Consider the following 20,078-nt stretch of genomic DNA (forward strand, 5'->3'; position numbering starts at 1 on the left):
GAGAAAACAGCAGCACAAGAAACGCAGTTACTCCAGCAAACACGCTCTAAGTAGCAGCCTTGAGTAGACCATGAACCTTTCAGTATGCTTTGATTTCAGATTTCTCAAAGGCTTCTCCTTATATGAAGGCTCATGCACCTAGAGCAATGCAGATCTCTGGCCACACATCATTTTTGTCACCCCAAGCAAGTAAGTAAGCAAAGGAAATCAGAGGTATATGAGAAAGGTTCACCTTTCCCTCTCCTGTCCGTACCAAAGGCTTCAGAATTGCTATGAAAATGCAAGAATAAAAGAGAACTTCAAAAGAAAAAACAAAGTTCCAAGAATCATCACAACTCAGATTTTTATTCAACAGCGAAGTTGAAGGGAATATTGTTTTCTTCCCTTCGGGCAAACGTTCCAAATGGAAATTAAGTAAAAATATTGTCCCCCAAAAGTACTCACAATGAAATTAGTTTTCATTAAATATATTTGTTTGGCAAAATAAAGTAAAAAAAAAATTAGAACCCGTACAAAAAAAATCCCTTGCAAATTTGTAACACTGTAGCAATGACAACAATGTAAACCTGGATGTTTGGCAGTTTGAAGTAATTTGTGGAAACTACTGTTGAACTTTGGACCAAGAAAATAAAAATCACTTTGAGTAGCAACAAGCCAATTTTAGAGGCAACTGAGGCTTAGGGAACGCTATAGAGACAGAACACACTAGTGGCTTCATACACAATCTGTGCTAGTGATTTGCTAGTGTAGGGCTATTTAAGAGCTGGGAGGAAAAGAAGTTAAAAGCTGTCGCAACATTGCAGCGTATGGTACAGCAAAAACCTGCAGACTTTCAATTCTTGGGAGCCGATCAGTTGGGTGAAGGCCGGTGACAAGAGTCGAGGTGACAGTGGAAAGAATAATGACAGTGACAAATGGTGCAAGCACTGGGAAGCAGTTAACAATTTTCATCATTGCATTGGATTCAGTTGTGAGCAGACTCTTGGGAGTGTCTGGGAAAATCTTCTGCTTACAGTAGTTGCTTCTGCTCCCTACCTCCCCCCTCCTTCCAGTTAAAGCCTCTGCCCTGCCAGGTGGGTTTCACAGGCATGCAGTTTGGTAGCATTGTCCTTATAATTAAGAATGTCTATTCCTGTATTAAAAATGTATAAAAAGTCCTCGGGAGGGTGCTTCTTAGTGGTGGTCTTCGCCTTAAGCATGGCCACTGGCCTGCAATTAAAAGTTAATTAAAGCAATGTGGATTTGGATGAGCCATGGGGAAGATGGGAACAGGAAAAGGAAGGGATGCAGGGAACAGGGAGGAATGCAAGTGTTTTAACACCCCTCCCCAAAGCCAAAATCCAAGGTGCGCAAGTGGGTTTTTCTTTTTTCATTCTCTCTTTTTTAAAAATCTCTCCAGTCATAGTATTTCCAGTTTTGATGCAAGTTTCAGTGGCAGCCTCAGTTACAGTCATAAACAAAGTCGTAGTTGCTAGGCTCCTTTGGGATAGGTGGGGGAGCATCTGGGATCTGTATGTTTTCCAAGTCAAGGAGGCGTAGCTTTATCTCCATGCTGAGCAGTGTGTCTAAGTCGTTCCGTGTTAGATCACTCAACATATCCTTCCCAAGAAGGGCATTCAGCCCATCGGTCCATACACAATACTGCATAGGAAAAAGACAAAAACTACCATTAATAGGCTTTCTGCACACAAACCGCTTCGCTGGCCTTGTCCTCTACAGGTATTGATCCCTCAGAGACTTAGGAAGAGACCTAAAATGAGGCAGGTTCATCTTATTAGTTCATACTATGAAGAAGACACGTGCCACAGAGCTGCTCCAAAAATGAACAAAAAATTGCCTGAAAATAGGAAGAAATGATAACATTCAGGTGTTTAAAAGTTAGGCATCTTGTCCAAGCACGTTGCTGACAATTCCTCAATAGTTATGGGAGGAAGAATGGTACCTGACTTAGGACAAAGAACCTTTGGAGAGCCCTCCTTCTCCTCCTCTCCTTTTCCAGTATTTATAGAGTGCATGTCTCTCTTAGACTAAACTTTTAATTCCAGGACAACTAAGTTAGATGAGCTGAATCCCAGTCAAAATCCCCCCTCGACTCTTTCTGTAAGAAATTCTGTGCAAACTGTCTAGTTTAATTTATAGCAAAGCTAACCAACATAAAGTGGTATCAACTAACCTGTGCAGAGATAGGCCCTTGTTTACATATCTCTGTCTACCACTATTTTACAGAGCACAAAATAATACATTCTCAAAATTACAGAATCAATACATGAAAATTAAACGCCACGCTACCTGGTGCACCTCTACATGCTACAAAGGCTGAACTGGCCTCTAAAATCCATTCCATATTGTTGTCTTTTTCCTAACAGGAGATGCCACCTTCCCCAATGGCTGACAGCTTGAGATAAACATGGGCTGAATAACCACCTAAAATAAGCAACAAACCCACGGGAGACTGGAGATCTAGAGTCAATTTTTATCAAATAAGTCACTTTCATTTATTACTAAAAACCATTTATGCAACTATGAACAGAAGTACTCAAATGGCATCATCTAAAAATAAAGATTTCAATCATGAACTTGTGTGTCCTAGTTTGCAGGAGCAAATTAAATCAACCGTAACTGCATTTTTATCTTACAAATGCTTCCGCTAGATTTCATGCCAAAAAGTGGATTTTAAATTTAGCTGACCATTTGCTAAAAGTTTAAAGATAGCCACAGTTGACTTTATGCTACAGCAGAAATGGTTATTTTTAAGAAAGAGAACTCTCCCCCAACCTCTTAGGGGTATATCTTCATCCAGAAAAAAGGGCATGTTTTTAAAATAGGATGGTTAACACACTTCAACATACACGAGTGAAATCTGACCCATTTAAGTCAGTAACAGAATGATAGTAGAGCTTGAATTTCACCCAGGGTGTAGATAAGCCAAGCTGTAGCTTTAATATGAGATTAGCTGTATAGTGGAGACTTTAGGGCTCAGGCTCTCCTGCTATCAAGCACTAAAGAAATGACTTACCCTGCCTATTCGAGGCTCTCAAAGTGTGTTACTTTTAAAGCGTGTGATTTCTATGGAGTGGATGCAGAACATCAGAGAAAGAAAAAAGCTATCCTAGAAACATAATTATTTTTTAACATAATTTTTTAATGATTCACTTAAAAGCATTCTTTGGGAAAGTTTTCCCAGAATTCCCTGTGAAGAAAGGAACAGAGTGGCACAACACCCTGCTCAGCTTACAGAAGTGTGGAGCACCCATTCAAGAGACGCAGCATCGGATGTGAATCGTCCATGACCTGCTCAGTGGGTATGGCCAGCACCTCCTCGGGAGGAACCCCAGTGTGCCAGGACGAGCAGAACTGCAGTTCACTCCTGTTCCAGATCTAACTCATTCAGGGCCCACAGAAACCAAATTCTGGCCTCAATTCAGATGAGTGCAATGGCCTGGAAAAGGGGCTTCCTCTCCAATCTCCATATTGGCAAATGCATCTAATTAAACTCTTCTACATTCTGAGCAGAGAGAAATCCTAATGAGCTGGTTAGAAAATGGAGGCATTCATTCAGAAGCTTTTTTCTTTTTAATAAGCAAAACAGCCTAAGAGCCACTGAAAAATTAATTTACTACAGATTCATTTTCATAAAACTCCAATGAAACCTAATTATAACCTCCCTCATCAGTTTCTCTGTCAAAAATCAAGGATAAGATTAATCCACCTTTTTTCTATGTAGTTGAAACCAGCTATTAGTATTCAAATGAAAAACAAATACGACGGCGTAATCTCATAGTCCTGAATCCTCTGGCTAACAGTAAAGCTCCAACAGATGGCTAAGAGCATTGCCAAACTTAAGTGCGCAAGAATGAGGTTCAAATCTCTATGATATTAGTTCAGTAATGAGATTTTATTAAAGAAATACTTTGTAGGTCAAACAATGGAAGCAAACAACCAAAGAGGTTGTACAGGCTCCATTCTTGGAGGTTTTCCGGACCTGTCCGGAAACATCCCTGAGCCACCTGGTATGAGCTCGTAGCTGAGCCTGCTTTGAGCAGGAGGCTGGCCTCAGGACCTCCTGAGGTCCCTTCCAACCTGAATTTTCCTATGATCCTAGTTCAGTTTTCCCTTTTAGGATACATTTGATTTCCACATTCAAACATCACTCTACAATCACAAGGACTGACTGGAGAAGTACTTAAAAAATAATGAAACTTGAAATTCTCAGGTACTAACATCATTCTTGGTGCTTCACACAAAGCTTGCCAAATTTCAAGATTTCCCTCACCAAATCTCCAATGCTGACAGCCCTGTTAAACTAGCACTTCTGTCGACAAGTACCCCAGTTACTTCCATGAAGAGTTATGGGCTTCATAACATCCTGTCCGCCTTTCCTTGTGGGTGCTTCCTCTGAGCACTTGTACTTTTTACTTTAATCACAACTCACTCTTCTGTAGGCCATGAAAAAGTAGAGAGGAACAGAGATGCCTTTTTGAAAACGTTCACTTGGGAACTGTCAAGTAGTAGCAGAGACTGCTGCCTCCAGCCGATTTTTGAGCATATTAATTTTGTTTCAAAGAAGCTGAGCAAGATTAGAAAGAGAGATAAAGATAATAGGTGTGTTAACACAACCATGAGCAATTGGGTTACTGCCTTTTACAAAGTCACTGCTGTAAGCAGGGTGCAGTAACAGGTTTTGAGCATTTAGTCCATGAAAATATGCTTGTAGCCATAAGCTATATTTCCAATGCAAGCAGGCTGAAAATGTTCTTGATTTTCATGACCATTTGCCCTTATGAGCTGAAACAGACTAGAATTCATTTACGGGAGAATTTTTATCAGAAAGTATGTCCAGTTCAGAGGATGAAGACAACCATGTCTTGCTTAGAACAACAGCTCTAATGGCTCGTTATGCTTGGGAACCTATTGCTAGTTTCTCTTAGATGAAAATTTACCAACAAATCTTTCTCAGGCTTGAAAATGACACTCAAACATTAATCCTCAGGAATACTCAAATGAGCATAACCTCATTTCCTCTCTTAAAGTTAACATTTATTTGAAGGTTTTTATCCAAAAATGCAAATGTTGAAGCTGCATAACTAATGCACTTCACTTGTAATGCAATTTCATGCACTTTAATAACACTACAGCATAATACAGTTTAATGCAATCTTCTGTGTTTCATCTTTCTAATGCAGTATCCTGAATTGAGACCAAATATGATACCACAAAATAACTGTGTAGATGGAAAACCAACTCTTGTTGCTTTAGAGATAGGGAGGAAATACTTTATTCCTTCTTTCCTTTTCTTTTCTTTTCAATACAGAACTCATTCGGTCTTGCATGTATTTACATTGAGACTGTTTCTATACACAGTGGCAAATCATCCCACTATGGAGGTGCAAAAGAGAGGGCTGTCTATGATTACCTGTCATAACTGGGCTTAAGCAGTGTGAAATCAAGAATTAGGGGATATGCTAATTCTGGAGAACATAAGGCTATTGCTGAAATTGAAATTTAGGGGTGATATAACATCCCCTGACTATAATGGGGCAGTCAAGACCAGATGAAGATACCACCGATTATTTAAGAGCTGGGCTGTACAAACCATCAATGTTGAACTGAGGTTTAATACAATAGGTTTGTTAACATGTAACAATTCAGTCTTGAACGCACAGGAAAATCCTCCAGTGTCTAAAATAGACCAAAACAGGAGAAGTCTTTATCACACCAGGAAATTGTCAGTGAGGTCTGTGGAATGGCGAGGTCTGCCCAAACTGTCTTCTTTCTCTTATTTGTGGTGCACATTTTGGTAGTGCTTAGAAATACTGCTCTGGAATCTGAACCTCCATGGTGTTCCACAGTGTACAAATACAAAACACGTCCTCTCTACGGCTCAGGCCATGCGTGCAAATCGCTGAAGGCTCCATTCCCACACTAATCCCTCTGCATTCAGTCTAACTGTTATGAGGCAGGACACGAGGATAGATGAACCTTTACTCTGAGCCAGGATGACCATCCATATGTTCTTATGAAGCTGGCCATTGCCATAATGGAGCTAAAAGGGCTTCAAGGAAGTTCTTGTAGCCTGAACTTGACTTACCTCATGCTTGTCTGGAGCAATAAAATTCAGCTGGCCGCTTGAGTCATACAATATAGAGAAAGCAAGCTCTAGCACCTCCTGGAACAACATAAAGAAACATACATCAAGGATCTGTGAGACAGGCATTCATACATTCATGTCTTACTTTCCTTCCTACCACTCATAGCCCACGAAAAGTGGAAAAATGGCACTCCCCTCGGCTGGCCAACGCAACAGACCACTGCAAGACCGCTGCAACAGACTGGCACAGCAATAACTCCAACTCAGATGCTTCAGTTAAAGCTAACACTCCCACCCCCAACCCCTTCCAAGCACTGATTGTAGCTCACTCGATCATAGATTGCTTTAGCATTTGAGTTCAGATCTGAAGCTAGGCAATGCTGAGGACTGAAACAAATATAACCCATGATAGTATACTTGCAACAAATTCTCCAAGAAGGCCCAATGTTTTTTCAATTTGTAAAGAGTAAACTAACAAAGTTCTGCAAGGTTTGATTTTATACGTCAAAAATCTTGCCTGGACAGCTAATCTCCTGGTACATACCTATGCTCTTTTTCACTGCTGGGAATCTAGAAAATGATTCATTCTCAAGAGATTTCTGATATTTTTTCTCCATCTTAACTGGAATCAGCAGACTCATTCCTGTGAGTTCAAACTGAACTACTTCTCTGTGTATCTGGGTTTTTCAGTCAAAAAGAACCAAATGAGTCTTGGGAGAGGAAAAAAATCAAATTTCTTTTTTTTGCTAGAACTGAAGCTAGAATTTCAAAGGCACCAAAGGGAATTCATTAAGCACTGACCTTCCCTGTAAGTCACCTGGAGCTCTGTTCCTTTGGGGAACCCAACCAACCTCAATAAATAACAAACTTTCACGAGCCAGCAGTGAGCACACAAGGATATTTTGTTTTCATGGTTATTCCACACATCACTACAAGCACTGTTACAAGGATTTCACAGCCTGTAAATTAGCTGATAGGGAAATAATACATTTGTGGAAAAAAGACCTGGCTACAGAGGAGGGTGCTAACTCTGAATTACTTTGATCTGTAGAGTATGTCTTGTTCTTTTTGTCCCTTGGCTTCCTGATCTCATAATACCAATTAGTTTTGCTGACTCTCAGTTGACCACTGCCCCTGCAGTGCTGGGCAGCTGTAAGAGCACTGTTTCTTATATTTGCTACACTAAATTTTAAAATGGAGGAGCTGACTGTGGGGACTGAGGCATATATATTGGTCTAGATTCCTACCCCTGATCTACTGGCCTAAACCAGGAGCAGCTCTTTGGATTTCAGTAAGGGTTACTTCATTTTTGAACTTGTGTGATTAACAGCAGAGCCTGAATCACACACTTTCAATCCTCAGGGATACTCTTTGCTTGATCGGAGATCAGGATATCATGGGACGTACTCTTGGTTTCCTTGAGTTTAGTTATTAGTTTTAACTTGCTGTATGGCAGGAGACAAGTCTCTGGGTTAAATCCCCAAGGAAGTTGCAGCTACTAACAGTAGTGGTGCACTCAGCAAACAAATTGCTCATGGCTCACTTTTTGTGTTTTAGGCATGTGTCTCAACCATGCCTTATTGAGATTAACGTCCCTCATTACAGGAACAAATTTACCTCTGCCCATGCAAACCTGGCATTATCTCCTCACAGAGTGTTACAAATTATTGACATCAGAACACACCAAGACAGGCAACTGAAGTTGTGGAAATAAAATACACCACCACAAAAAGTGTTTGTTGAACTGCACTGCTATGAAGTTCCTGAATTTCATGAAGGTCAACAACAATTCAATAGGCCTGGCCTCTGAATATTTGCCCTAGGGGGAATTCCAAGGAATTGAAATTTTGTTCAACCCAAAGAAAGGAAAAGCAGAAAAAACCTCTGCCTGAGAACGGGAACATCCCAGGGAACCATGGGTTTAGTCCTGTCCAGTCAGAGAGATAATCAGAAAGCCTTAGATTTGGGACACCAAATTTCCCTTTATGTGGGAAAGTGGGAGTTTGACAGCCCTGGCTCCTGTTAGTCTTTGTTGGCTGCTCCAGAGATTAAACATTTGGGAATTACAGCTTCCAGGCCCAGCATCTCTGTCATCTCATGCATGGCAAACTGTCAAGGAAAAGGGAAGCTTTGGTCCTGAAGGCGCTGGAGTTGCTAGCTGGCCCTCCAGAGTGATGGTGATCTTGGTGGCTGAGCTGACTGACCTCTCACCTGGTCTTGTTACATTCCCGCCAACAGCAGGTGATTTTGGAAAACTGGAACTCTCCATTAGCTAGCTCTGTTCTTTTCCCTTTTCTGTCCTACTTCTCAACCTCTCTCAAAGTCATTCTCACATGCCTTCCGACCTGCTCCTTATCTCTTTGTTTTGCTCTCCTTCTTCTTCCCCTCCATCTGCTGAACTTGCTCCCTCAGCATGCCTAACTCCTCTCCCCTTGCAGATTTCAGATCTCTGCCCTTCCCCAGATGCTTACAAAAGGTAGCCATATTGGGACCCAGGATGTGCCTCTCTTTCGAGCTCTTATGAAAACAAGGAAAAAGAGATTCTGCTCCAACAAGCTGGCCACTGCCTGCTCCTTGGTTTCAACCCCACAGGGAAAGGTGTGAGAAGAAGCTTGCTCTCCTACTCCCAATGCTTCTCTCTCCTGCAGCCTCCACTAGCCTCTCACATATGGGCCCATCAGAGACAAGCTATTTTTGATACGCAGGCATTGTTAAGCGCTATGGCTGAGTGATCCCATGCAGCTGGATCGACCTTGCTAGTCTCTCCCCACTTCACCATCAACAGCCTCAAAAAGCCCATGTCTTTGCCGATGGCTGAGACCATGGCCCTGTTAAGCTTGCTTGTGAGAGCCAGAAGGTCCCACCAGAGAACTAACTGCACATGCACTGGCAGGGAGCTTGTGAAAACAGCATGAAATAAATGAGAAGAGAAGTTACAGAAGAACAGGGAAGTGAGTCGAATCATTTATGCTGACTAAAAAGGCCCCAAGTCTGAAGACTGTCACATCAGCAGACAAACCATGATAGAAGAACACTCACAGCTACATGAACATTTTTTCCCCAAATTCTTCTATCATGTTTCTTTGTTTTAAAGGCTGAAAAATCTAATATATTTCATTTCCTTGAAATTCATTAATATTACCTGAGAATCAGAAATGAGGACTTTAAAATTAAACCCAATTTAAAAATTCAAGTAGGATGAATAACAACGGCTTCAGGTTTGGTTCTATCAAGTCATTCCCGCTTCATATGCATGCAAATTCCCATTTAGTTTAACTCATGTATTTTTAAATGATCCCGCCGGAAGAATAAAGATCATGTGCTGGCAAAGGAAGAGATGCTGAAGCCTTTGTTATGGACATTCTGCCAATTCTAGCTACATTCGTAACAGTGGCATTCTGCCATTCAATTTTCTTTTCTGCCAATGAATAAACATTAAGATGGTTGCTAGATATATAAAAAGACAGCAAAAGATGAAAATGCATCTTAAAAAAATGTATCGCCAATTGTGAAATTTCAGGAAGTGGAATCTAAAAGAAAGATTTCATACACCAAACTCAGCCAAATCACAGTCTGTCTCTGGCTTCCCCCCCAACCCCTTCACTGTCCACATTAGCTTGCTACTCAGCAAACAGTGACGTGTTATTACTACGATCACACTGAAGTTGTTGCAATACTGTGCATGACAGTTTGTTTGGCATGACAACTAATTTCCCAAATTCTGTCATTTCCAAGAGATAAAAATCAGGGAAATAAAAAAACAACAAAAAAAGAACACCAGAAATAGTAAAAACATAGTAATTATTATTGTCTGCATCAAAAATTGAATGCTCCAGCTATGGATGGTTATGCTACCTATCAATTCCTGATCTTCATATCCTCAGCCAGAAGCTTTATGACAGTCCAAAGCAATTTTACCCGAGGAAATGGGGTGATGCTGACAGCTGAGGACATGCAGATCTGCAGCACTGCTATTTAGCATTAAATACTATCTAGACATTACTGCTCCATAAAGATGACATTCACTTCCATCACTGCCACCCACTGCTTTCCTTCTTGTGTGGACATATGAGTACTGAAACAAGGAAGCACTAAAAATACTTTATATGCACCATATAAATGCCTCAGCCAAATGCTTCTGGTTCTGTAATATGAGGCAGGGGTTGTATGCAATCTATTGTGTGCATGAGTGTGCTAGTGTCCTGATTCAGAAAATCAACAAGGAAAGACTATCCTGGAATTTCTTCCTCACTTGACTGACTTTTCATTTCAACTCACGTAAAGCCAGTGCTGAAAGCAGACGAAGATATCCTGATAGACCTAAATCAAATGGCATGTATGAGAAACACATGCAAGCAACACTTGAAATGCCATATGTATCCATCTCCAGCAACAGTTAAAGAAAAGTCAGCAATGAGATAAGACTGACAGAGTTACATGTCACATGACGCAATTTTGACAGTGCCTCTCTTCATTTTCCATGGTTCCCATAGGAATTGTTTTTTCTAGTATTTTTATGAACACTAAATGCACACATTTTGTTTTTAAAATATTGAAGCGGGGACTCTTTGCAATTTTGTCCACCAAAATCTCTTAAGAGCTGGCCATAAAATTTCTCATTTTGAGGTAATTACAGATTCCGATTCAAATTCTGTAAGCTGATTTCCAGATCTCGGGCTGTGGTTCCAGGTCAGAACATAACTAGGATCTTATTCTTTCTCCTAAGGTCAGCAGCACAATCTGATGGAAAGCTTATGAGCATACCCCGTATGATATGGTACGAAGATCTACACCATTAAAGATGTCAGAATTCGCTAGCAACTCAATTTCTTCTTGATGTGGTGGCAATTCTTACTAAAAAAGACTCTGCAAGATTCTGGCGCTGTACGCCTTGAGTATTAGTGTCGGTTCACCGCTCTTGATCTGAAATTCCGAGAGGTAGCATAAACCTAACTTAAGCTGACCATTGTCTCCTACATGCATTTCCAAATGCACTGTTGAACACATCCTTATACACCTCATTAACTCTCTAGCATTTACCTTGCATCCTACTGTAAGCAGTTGTTTTTCTACCTGACTGGATCTCAAGTTATCATCAGCTGGACATTAATTGCAATTCTGACATGTGCCATGTTCAGTGAACACGAGCTCATCCGAGAATGCAGCTGGAACAAACTAGTTATTTATCAGAGACAATACAGAAGTAGGTACCAACAGTCACTGCTGCTCTGTTCCGCTGGGTAACAGCAGTCAAAACTCGTTTGCTTTAGGAAGACTATCCTAATACGCTCTGGGCAGCTCAGAAATATCACAATGCACATCTGCCATGAAATCTGAGTAAAGGGAGCGCAGGCTGTCCTAATAATTTAACTCAAATGGTCTGAGGTGAAAACTGTGTGTGTGTGTGTGTGTGTGTGTGTGTGTACACCGAAAGGTGTCAGGCTGGAATGAAAAATATCAGCGAAGGTCAAGTTGCCAGACTTTGTATTCTGTGGGGGACGTGTTTATTATAATTTGAGAAACTATACCTTGTTTTGTTTAAGAGCTCCTTTCTCCTTCATGTGAGGGCAGTCTTTCCCTGTCACAACAGCTTTTATATCTGCCACCGGCACTGCATTAAAAAACAAAAATAAAAACAAACAGACAAGAGTTAAAACCGAGACGTGTAAAAGCTACAGAGCCTAAAAAGAGTCAAAACGAAGGTGTTTAAAAAAGTCACCTCCTTTGCCATTTCCAGCCCGCCGTACAAAAAGAAACTGTAAGCAAAGCAACTAAAATAGCATCGCTGAGTCTTGACAAAGTTTCACGTATCTGGTTAAAAATCTGAGTCTGCTTTTTCTTGCCTGCAGAGATTACTTTAGGAGAGAGAGTTTCATATAGATGTGTACCTGTGTTTGGATAGTTTTTACGTGTACTCCTGTATCTAGACAGCACATACTGTTTTCTGTCTTACTAACGTAATACGCCTGCCCTGTTGTTGCTCTTCCCTAGGCATCTGGTTAAAGTCTCTGCGGGACATAGCATACTGAGTTAGGTGGACCCTTGATCTCACTTGATGTTGCTGTCCTTCTGTTAATGCGTATATGAATTTTTCATACTGTTTTTTATTTAAATCCAGCCAGTAGTTTAGTCACTCCTTGCTACCTAGAGGAATGAGGACTACTAAGGCTTATAATGGCCCATTCTAATTGCTTTAAAATGTAAAATCATCAGAAATCATTAAAAACAAGGTAACATAAAAGTTTCGGGAGCTGTTGTCACTCAGACTCACTCACAGAGTGAACGTAGTGAGGTCACTAAAACATAAATTTCTCTGAGCTTCAAGTGGAAGTCAATTTTCCGACAGTAATTACATTATAGAAAATCTATACACTCCACAATACAATACGGTCAGTGAGTGACAAAGTTTTTACAGTCTATAAATAATCCATTATCTTTGCGGCTTCAGAGGAGCATCATATATTTATAGAACAGTATAGTGGTATGAAAGTCTGTTATTGCCCAAATCTTCACAAGGTCTAATGGAAATGTTGGAAAGAGAAGAAATACATTTTCTTTTCCACTGGGCGCAGCAACACTACATATTTTAATACAGATTACCTCAGCATTGTGATCAAACAGATAGCACACAATACAATGACATTTTTAAAGGACTTTGTTTGCATGGGAAGCTAAAAGAGGTGGAAGCTATTTGGCCCTTCACTATTCAACCTCTCTCGCCCTTAGTTTCAGCGTTTCACACTGCAGTCCTGCTTTTTATGTCTCTGGCATGATTTTATTTTTCAGGCTGAGGTGTTATTTTTGAGGGGAGAGAGTGAGCTAGGATAAAGTGGGAAACAAAAGAGGTATTTGATTGCCAGTATGGCAGAAAGGTCTTCTCAAGATGGAAGAGTTGCAGCATTTGCTGAAAATGCCTAGGTACACAATTTATCTGACTGCATAAGGAAGGGTTTTGCTAAATTAGATCTGTCAACCAAGAAGGTTTTTTTTTTCCCCAGATTTCATAAACTTCTTGGTCTCTGTGGTCTGCAGTGTAGCTAATACAGGAGATCTCAGATAGACATGATGTCATGATCTTTGATTTATCTGGAATTTGGCCTATTCCTTGCTTTGGAAAATAGAATCAAAAACTTAAAATAGCATCAGAAGCTGACTAAGATGCTGGAGGGTGTGAGCACAGATGTGGTGTGCTCACAACAGATAAAGTCCTGAGAAAGGGGGCAGCTGTTTTCTGTCCCAGCTGGAGTCTGCACAGCTTGATAAGTCTGCTAACCTGAAGAGAGAGATGACATTGAAAGAAGTCCAAAGGTTAAGAATGAAAAACAAGAACAAAAAAACCCCAAAGTCCCCAGTTTATTTTTGGAAAAGGTGCTAGATGGTCAAGTTTGGCAAGGTGTACACAAAATCTCCTCTGCAACTTCTCTCAGTCCTCCACTTTCCTGCTCACCTATCCTCTTTATCTGCTGAACCATTCCCAGATGGTAATAATCTGGATGACCAGAAGAGTGAGAAGGTCTAAAGATATGTCCTCTCCCAAAAGTGGAGACCACCGTATTTTGTACATGGGTGAAAGTGTCATTATATTCAGATCTTTGTAGTTCAAAATTCAATACAAGTCTATCCAAAAAATACCAGATCATCACTGGAATATGTTCTGTAAAATTCCCAAGACAGTTTGGCCTGATACGTTTAGAGCAATGATGCCACTTTATAATTCTATATTCATATCTCTTTCAATATTCTCAACTTTGTTTAATTAAACTTTAATGTGGTGGGCACTATGGTAGCTCTTATATCCTTAACAGCCTCAGAAGTCTGAGGTATTTAAAAAATAACCACATCTTCCTTGAACTGCATCAGTATCCACTTCGGTCTGTCAGCAGGCATGCACAGGGAACATGTGGGTCTGACCCAGCAGCTCCTAAAGTAGCAGCTACTGTCCCAATGGGATCATGACATTCACAGATACGCTCAGGAGCCTAAAGGAAATTCAAAAGCAAAATGAAGCTCGCAGTGGAGCTGGGCTTATGAGTATGGAAGCGTGCTCAAAGCAAACAAGTCTGGGAACTGCCGGGCTAGGAACTGCCCCTGCAGCTCAAGTGTGATATTCATCACTTTTCTGTCATTCTGAAGCTACTGTAACATTCGAGGGCTGTTTCTCCAGCTCTTGTCCAGACAAATAGCCTCTTTCAGTGCCAATGAAGAAATAAGGTCATCTGTCCCAGATTTTGCCATGACTGCAGTAAAAGCCTGAAACATCCTTAAGGCAATGTGTAAGGCAATGAAAATAACTGAACGTGACTGTGACCAGCCAGGGCTCAAGCATCAGACAGGCTCTTCTTCCTCCCTTCCCCAGCCCACACCTGGGAGCACTTGGAAAATTTAAAAGGTGCTGCTTGGAGATGGGTAGGGGGAGGAGGAAGGAGAAACACTTCTTTTGCTATTAACGTATACAAAAGTTCAAATCACTGATCTCCTCTTTTCTCAGTTTTCAGGCTGGAGAAACTTCTGAAGTCTGCATTTATTCTATCATTTCACAAAAGAAGAAGAACTACCAGCTTGAATGCTTGTACAAGCCTTTGTCTCATTTGATAATGCCAAGAATGACATTTATTACTAATGGAGGTTCAGAAAAGAACAAAAAGAAATAATTCCTCATTCAATGCTTGATTTTTCAGTCCCATTTTCTGGAGATAAAACCGCACTGGTCATTATCTGAGCCATCACAAAAGACTCCCAGAATTGCAGGTTAAGCCTCTATAACTCATGTTGAAGAACTAAGTATGATTTTCTAAAGGGCTCCAAGTGGGCTCCACAATGACTTTGGTCCCTCTAAAAGCTATCCCAGTAACTCCCCTGGTAAGAGCTGTCATAAAGTCATGTACCCTCTCAGTTGGGCACACAGTAACTGTGAGGTCCTATCGTTGCTCTTCAGAGCAATGTATCATTTTTAAGTCCACTCCCTGTGACAATCAAAAAGAACTCCATCTGCCATGGGTTTCTCCTCTAGACACTAGATTGTTTGCAACTGCAGAAACAGCTGTCTCTATTGACAGGAAGTGCTGAATATGCCAAAGTATTTTTATTTGACATCTGCAGTTAGATGAACAGTAAAAATAAACTGTTTCTCCCCATGCAATGCATGACATTTCCAAGCTCAAAGAAATTATGGGCTCATTGGAAAGCTGAACTCAGTCCTCACACACACTTGCCCAAACCAGGAGAGCACTGTCTGAATGCGTAAGGCAATGTCCCCTGTTAATTACCCCATAAACAGAGCAATTGATAGCGTTCTGTGTTAAAAGAAACCCAGTAGAATTTTTGAAGAGGAACTTAAAAGTAGCAAAGGCAGCACATTCCATGTATATGACTCACATTTATCTTGCAAGGAATCATGGGGGACTTCTCCCTGGGGACTTTCTTCCAAATCTCCGTAGTGCAAGACCTTATGATTAGGCGAGAGTCGGCAATACCAAAATTTGTCTGTTAAAAGAAACACACTTGTCACTATCTTGTCTTCATCAGCATTATCAATAATATAAGAGAAAATATACTCAAATGAGGCACTACAAGGCAGGACTGTTTTGTTTTTAGAAGAAATGTGTGTAGTGTATTGGAAGCAAGGCAAGGACTTGGCATAGTAATTTTACTTGATTAAAGGAAGTGTCTTTGAAACTGGTATCAGTCTATCATTCCCGTCTCGATTCAGCCACTGGTTCCAAAAATAAACATTAACCAAGAAACAACTGACTTAGCTTTATATGATGTTATTATATACCCTCATGGACAGGGGACTGGCTAAGTAACTACTGTTTTGAGTGGCTAAATTTAGTTTTCCCCCAAAAGCTTCATTTTTAGTACCCACTACATGAACATTGAGCCCTGCCAGCTGTCTTGTGTGGGACTTCCAAAAACTGAGACATTTGAGATGTCCTATACCTTATGAAAATTGTGACTCATGTCTTTTTGTAGACATGACAAAACATCCCCCTATTCATGGTAGGACTGGACATCCCAAACACATAAGGATTAAAAAAAAAAAAATTAACTCTCTTGTTCTGTAGAGAACTCGGTGGTTGATACGTCCACAAATATACCCATACTATGCTCCTACGTTCATTTCAGCCCTTCCTAGGAGATGTACATTTACATCTCTTGCCAACTCCAGCTTCTCAGGATACAATTCCCCTTAATGATATTTGTTAAAATCTGCTCCCACTAAAAACATCGACTTTGTAGAGCAAGGCTACCACGCTGCCTGCCGTGCAAGGGCGGTGCTTGCCAACTCCGTTTCCAAAACGGCAAGAATGATGCTACCCTTCCTTCTCAGAGTACCTTTTATTTAATAAATAGCTCACATAACAACGTTAAGCTGTCAAAAATACAATGTTGCTACAGCCAAGCTATGAACCTCCAAAAGCTCGGAGCTGGGCTAGACGTTAAAATGCTTGTGGAGGGGCAGGTGACTTCTCTCCCCCTGTGCCTCTCTCCTTGCTGGCAGCAGTGATGCTGTACCAAGCAGCAGCCCCGGGGACAATTTTAGGTGAAATGGTAGCATGGACAGAGTCCCACAGTGTTGCAACAGCCAGGAGCAAATGCATAAAATGTTGGAGGAACCACAGAACCACCAGAGTCAGACCCTGTGCGTTCATCCAGGGCTGTCAGCAAAGGAAGGACTTCTTGGCTCCACTAGTGAAACATTGTTTTCATGGACTCAACTTCTTCTTAAAGGACTCTCTAAAATCCTGTGGCCAACTGTGTAAAATGCAATGCAATAAGACACAGAGGAAGGCAATTCAACTCTGAGGTTTCTCTTGGCTTCCATATGCCCTTTTAGGTACTCTTTTCATGGTAGGCAAAAATGGGGAAAAAAGAAACATTTCAAACCACCTTCTGTTTATGTAGGTGTTTCTACAGAAAGGTTTCACAGCTCCTTACAAACCACTGGCAAAGGGTTAAGATAGAGAGGAGGAAGATTCTGGTATCTCACAGGCATAAACAACAGTGAAGAATTTATGCTGATGAGCCTGAGATTATGATTTCATGATACACAGAAAAAGAGCTACAGAAATGTAAGCTTCCCAGGACTGTACACAGTATGTATAATATAGCACCAGCACGGAGTTGAGAGGAAAACCTCTCTTACTAAACTATTGTAGGGATTTAAAACTAGAGCAAGCAGGACCTCTCATTCAATAGCGTCTCATCTGAAAGACATACACGCACATAAATTGAACTTGTTGGGCAGTCTGAGCGTCTCAAAAGGATACCTGTCAAACTTTAGTAGATTTGGACCTTTTACAAGCAACTCTACCAGAAGCATTTCAAAACCTGAGGTTTAAAAAGATGTACCCCACTGAATCTGGCAGTGGATGGATCTGCCCCTTGCTTACCGGAAGAAAAGCTGCTGCTAAACGCAGCAGGAGTCTCTTTGTCTAGCTTTACTTGCAACTTCATTTCTTATGAGAATGTTTAATTGTAACCTCATTATTTATGAGTGTTTGATTTCAGAGTGTACAAAGGAATATAGCTTTCCAACTCTAAGATTAAGAAAATTCTTTTTTCCTAACAAGAGCCAACGTAGTTTTACTGTCTTCTCAATAAGCTGGCCAAGAAGATGATGTCACTGATGAAAATTATCACGAGTTCCTGTCAACTTGGCACAAACAGGACTAGGGTTGCTGGTAAGGGTTTGAAAAAGATTGGTTCTTTAGCCTCCTAAGGACTAAGGTGTTTTAAAACGCCTTGCTCCTGTTTCAACCCTCTGCTCCAAAAGTGAGAGGAAAAAAAAAATCTGTGAACATTTCTTTACTTTGTTTTTAGGAAGTGGTGGTTTTATAGAAAGAAACCCTAGCTCTGCAGGCTTATAGAGCCTTTTACAGCAATTCCCCATAGCCCAAGGTTAATTAAAGAACTAACAGCCACAGATCGTAGCTTGAAGCATGTCCAGTGCAGTTCTCCTGTGGGCTCACTAATAACTACCATCGCACCAAAACTTGGCTGTTAGGGGAAAAAATCCTTAAATGAAGCCTACGAATGGAACTAAGGAGATCCTGTCAGCTGCAGCTGCTAGACCACTGCTAGACCACTGCCCTAACCAGGCTGAAAGAAGGGCAATCGGTACATTAGCATTGAAAAGTAAATGTTGCTTCCTTTTGGGAGCCTCTACAGCCACAGCCAGCTGGGGATTTTTTAGCTGTACATGATGTTACAAAGAGTTTATTAGACACTATCCTGTTTACGTGAGATCACAGTGCTTGGGGCGGGGGGGATAGTTTTTAAGGGGGATGCATGTTATTTTACTGTACTGCAGGTGTTGAACACAACTTTATTTGAAATACAGTGCATAAAGTAATGCTGCAGTTAAAATAGGAATTATATGAAATTGCTTCCTTCAATTAAAAAGGGTGAAGAAAATATGATTACAGCAAGTGGAAAGTGGCCCCTTCCAGCCCTAAATACTTGAATAAATAATAATAAAAAAAAGAAACAGAGAAAAAGATAAACTTGTGCTCTTTTCTACTGTGATTAGAAAGTTGTTTTAAAAAACAAAGACAGAATACGGTCTATAAACTCCAGAGCTCTCAGACATAAGGTCACAGAGTTGAACTGCCACAACCGGCTTTAAAGATGGGACAGGCATTTCCCCATAGACCCTCTGCTCCGCAGTTGGTAGATCTATGTGTATGTGTACAGATGAAGTTGGGGGAACTGTCAGTTCAAAAAATAGCTTTTTTGCTTTTTCAAGATCGGTGTCAGACTTAGGCCCAGCCTTACGAAGTTGTCCCAAAGGCTAAGTCCTTTTTTGATGGCTTATTTTGTATCAGATGTTATTACCCTTGCCTCTGCAGAACTCCTTCTCAAAGCAGGCAGCCGTAGGAAGGGCATCCTCTAAGCACTGACTGTTCAGAGACAGTGTTGGTCTGTGATTTCATTGCAATTTTCCAGTGCTACACTATTTAAACTGTCCGACTAGTCAGTCCGTATGTCTTTCATGCTGCTCACTGACAACAGATGCAATTAGATTAAGGTGCTAGGGAATCTTCCTTGAGCAACTGAATTAATCATTCTGATCTGTAACCTGAAAAGGTTTCACACAAATTGTTTAGCTTTTCAAACAATTGCTAGGGCAGCCAGTGGGTTAAATATGCTGTAGCACCCTGTTAAAGGTTATGGAAGAGGTTAAAAAAATCCCAAACAACAAAACCAGCTATAATTTGCCTGGAAGAGTGATACTTAAACTGCGACCAAATGGTAGAGCATAGAACATTTTGCCAATGGGCTACAGAGTGCTGGCTATTCATATGGTGTTTCCAAGCGCATTAATGGCCAATGACTCATATGCCCTTAACAATGCTATCCCCATGCAAAGAATTGCTGCAATTGCTACAGAAGTGCTCGGTAGCTACAATCTGGAAAGAAAATAGCTCAGATATTCACTGACAGAAGGCTCAAAGTATATATTTTATCCCGAGATACAGTCCACACTACTAAAAAAGTGAAGTTTACTTGTTTGAAGAAAATGTTGCTCAAGGATTTAGTGACAGGAATGCATGCATTTAAATACATCTGTGAAAACACATAGACTTGTTTAGATTTTAGATATATGTGCGTGGACTCACCCTTTTTCTTTCACTGTGTTGTGTTTCTCTAAGATACCCATCAGAGTGACACATTTTCACTCTATCTGGTCTCAAATGCTTACAGAAAGCCAGCAAGCCCTGCAAATTATTTGTGATTAACTGACTTGTGGCAATGCTAGAGGGGTTAGGCAGGCTTGGTTAACCAGTTCCTCTCGGCAATTCACATATCACAGAATCTTTCCTTTTATACAGCTATGTAAGGTGGAAAAGATGAGCAGCAATAAAGAGAACTTGGCAGAGAAAAGAAAGTGTGTGTTCTCATTTGACAGCATGAGTCACTTCTCATCCTTGCAAGAGGCAGAAAACTGGGTTTGTTTGTTTCTTTGTCTTAATTAAGGTTACTCTTT

At 40.7% G+C, this 20,078-nt stretch overlaps 1 protein-coding gene across 13 annotated transcripts in view; it reads right to left on the reverse strand.

Annotated features, from left to right (window-relative positions):
• Positions 1 to 317: 317 nt before the first annotated feature.
• ELMO1 (engulfment and cell motility 1) overlaps positions 318 to 20,078 on the reverse strand; it is a 328,408-nt gene continuing 308,647 nt past the window's right edge. For all 13 annotated transcript variants that reach the window (XM_009679671.2, XM_068935901.1, XM_068935900.1 and 10 more), the window contains 4 exons: positions 15,464 to 15,571; positions 11,617 to 11,699; positions 6,089 to 6,166; positions 318 to 1,641 (listed from right to left, as the gene is read on the reverse strand). In XM_009679671.2, the coding sequence (XP_009677966.1) occupies positions 1,441 to 1,641; positions 6,089 to 6,166; positions 11,617 to 11,699; positions 15,464 to 15,571 (470 nt within the window). In that variant the 3' untranslated portion in view covers positions 318 to 1,440. The remainder of the gene's footprint in view (positions 1,642 to 6,088; positions 6,167 to 11,616; positions 11,700 to 15,463; positions 15,572 to 20,078) is intronic.

This window comes from Struthio camelus, chromosome 2, assembly GCF_040807025.1.
Source record: "Struthio camelus isolate bStrCam1 chromosome 2, bStrCam1.hap1, whole genome shotgun sequence".
Taxonomy (NCBI): Eukaryota; Metazoa; Chordata; class Aves; order Struthioniformes; family Struthionidae; genus Struthio; species Struthio camelus.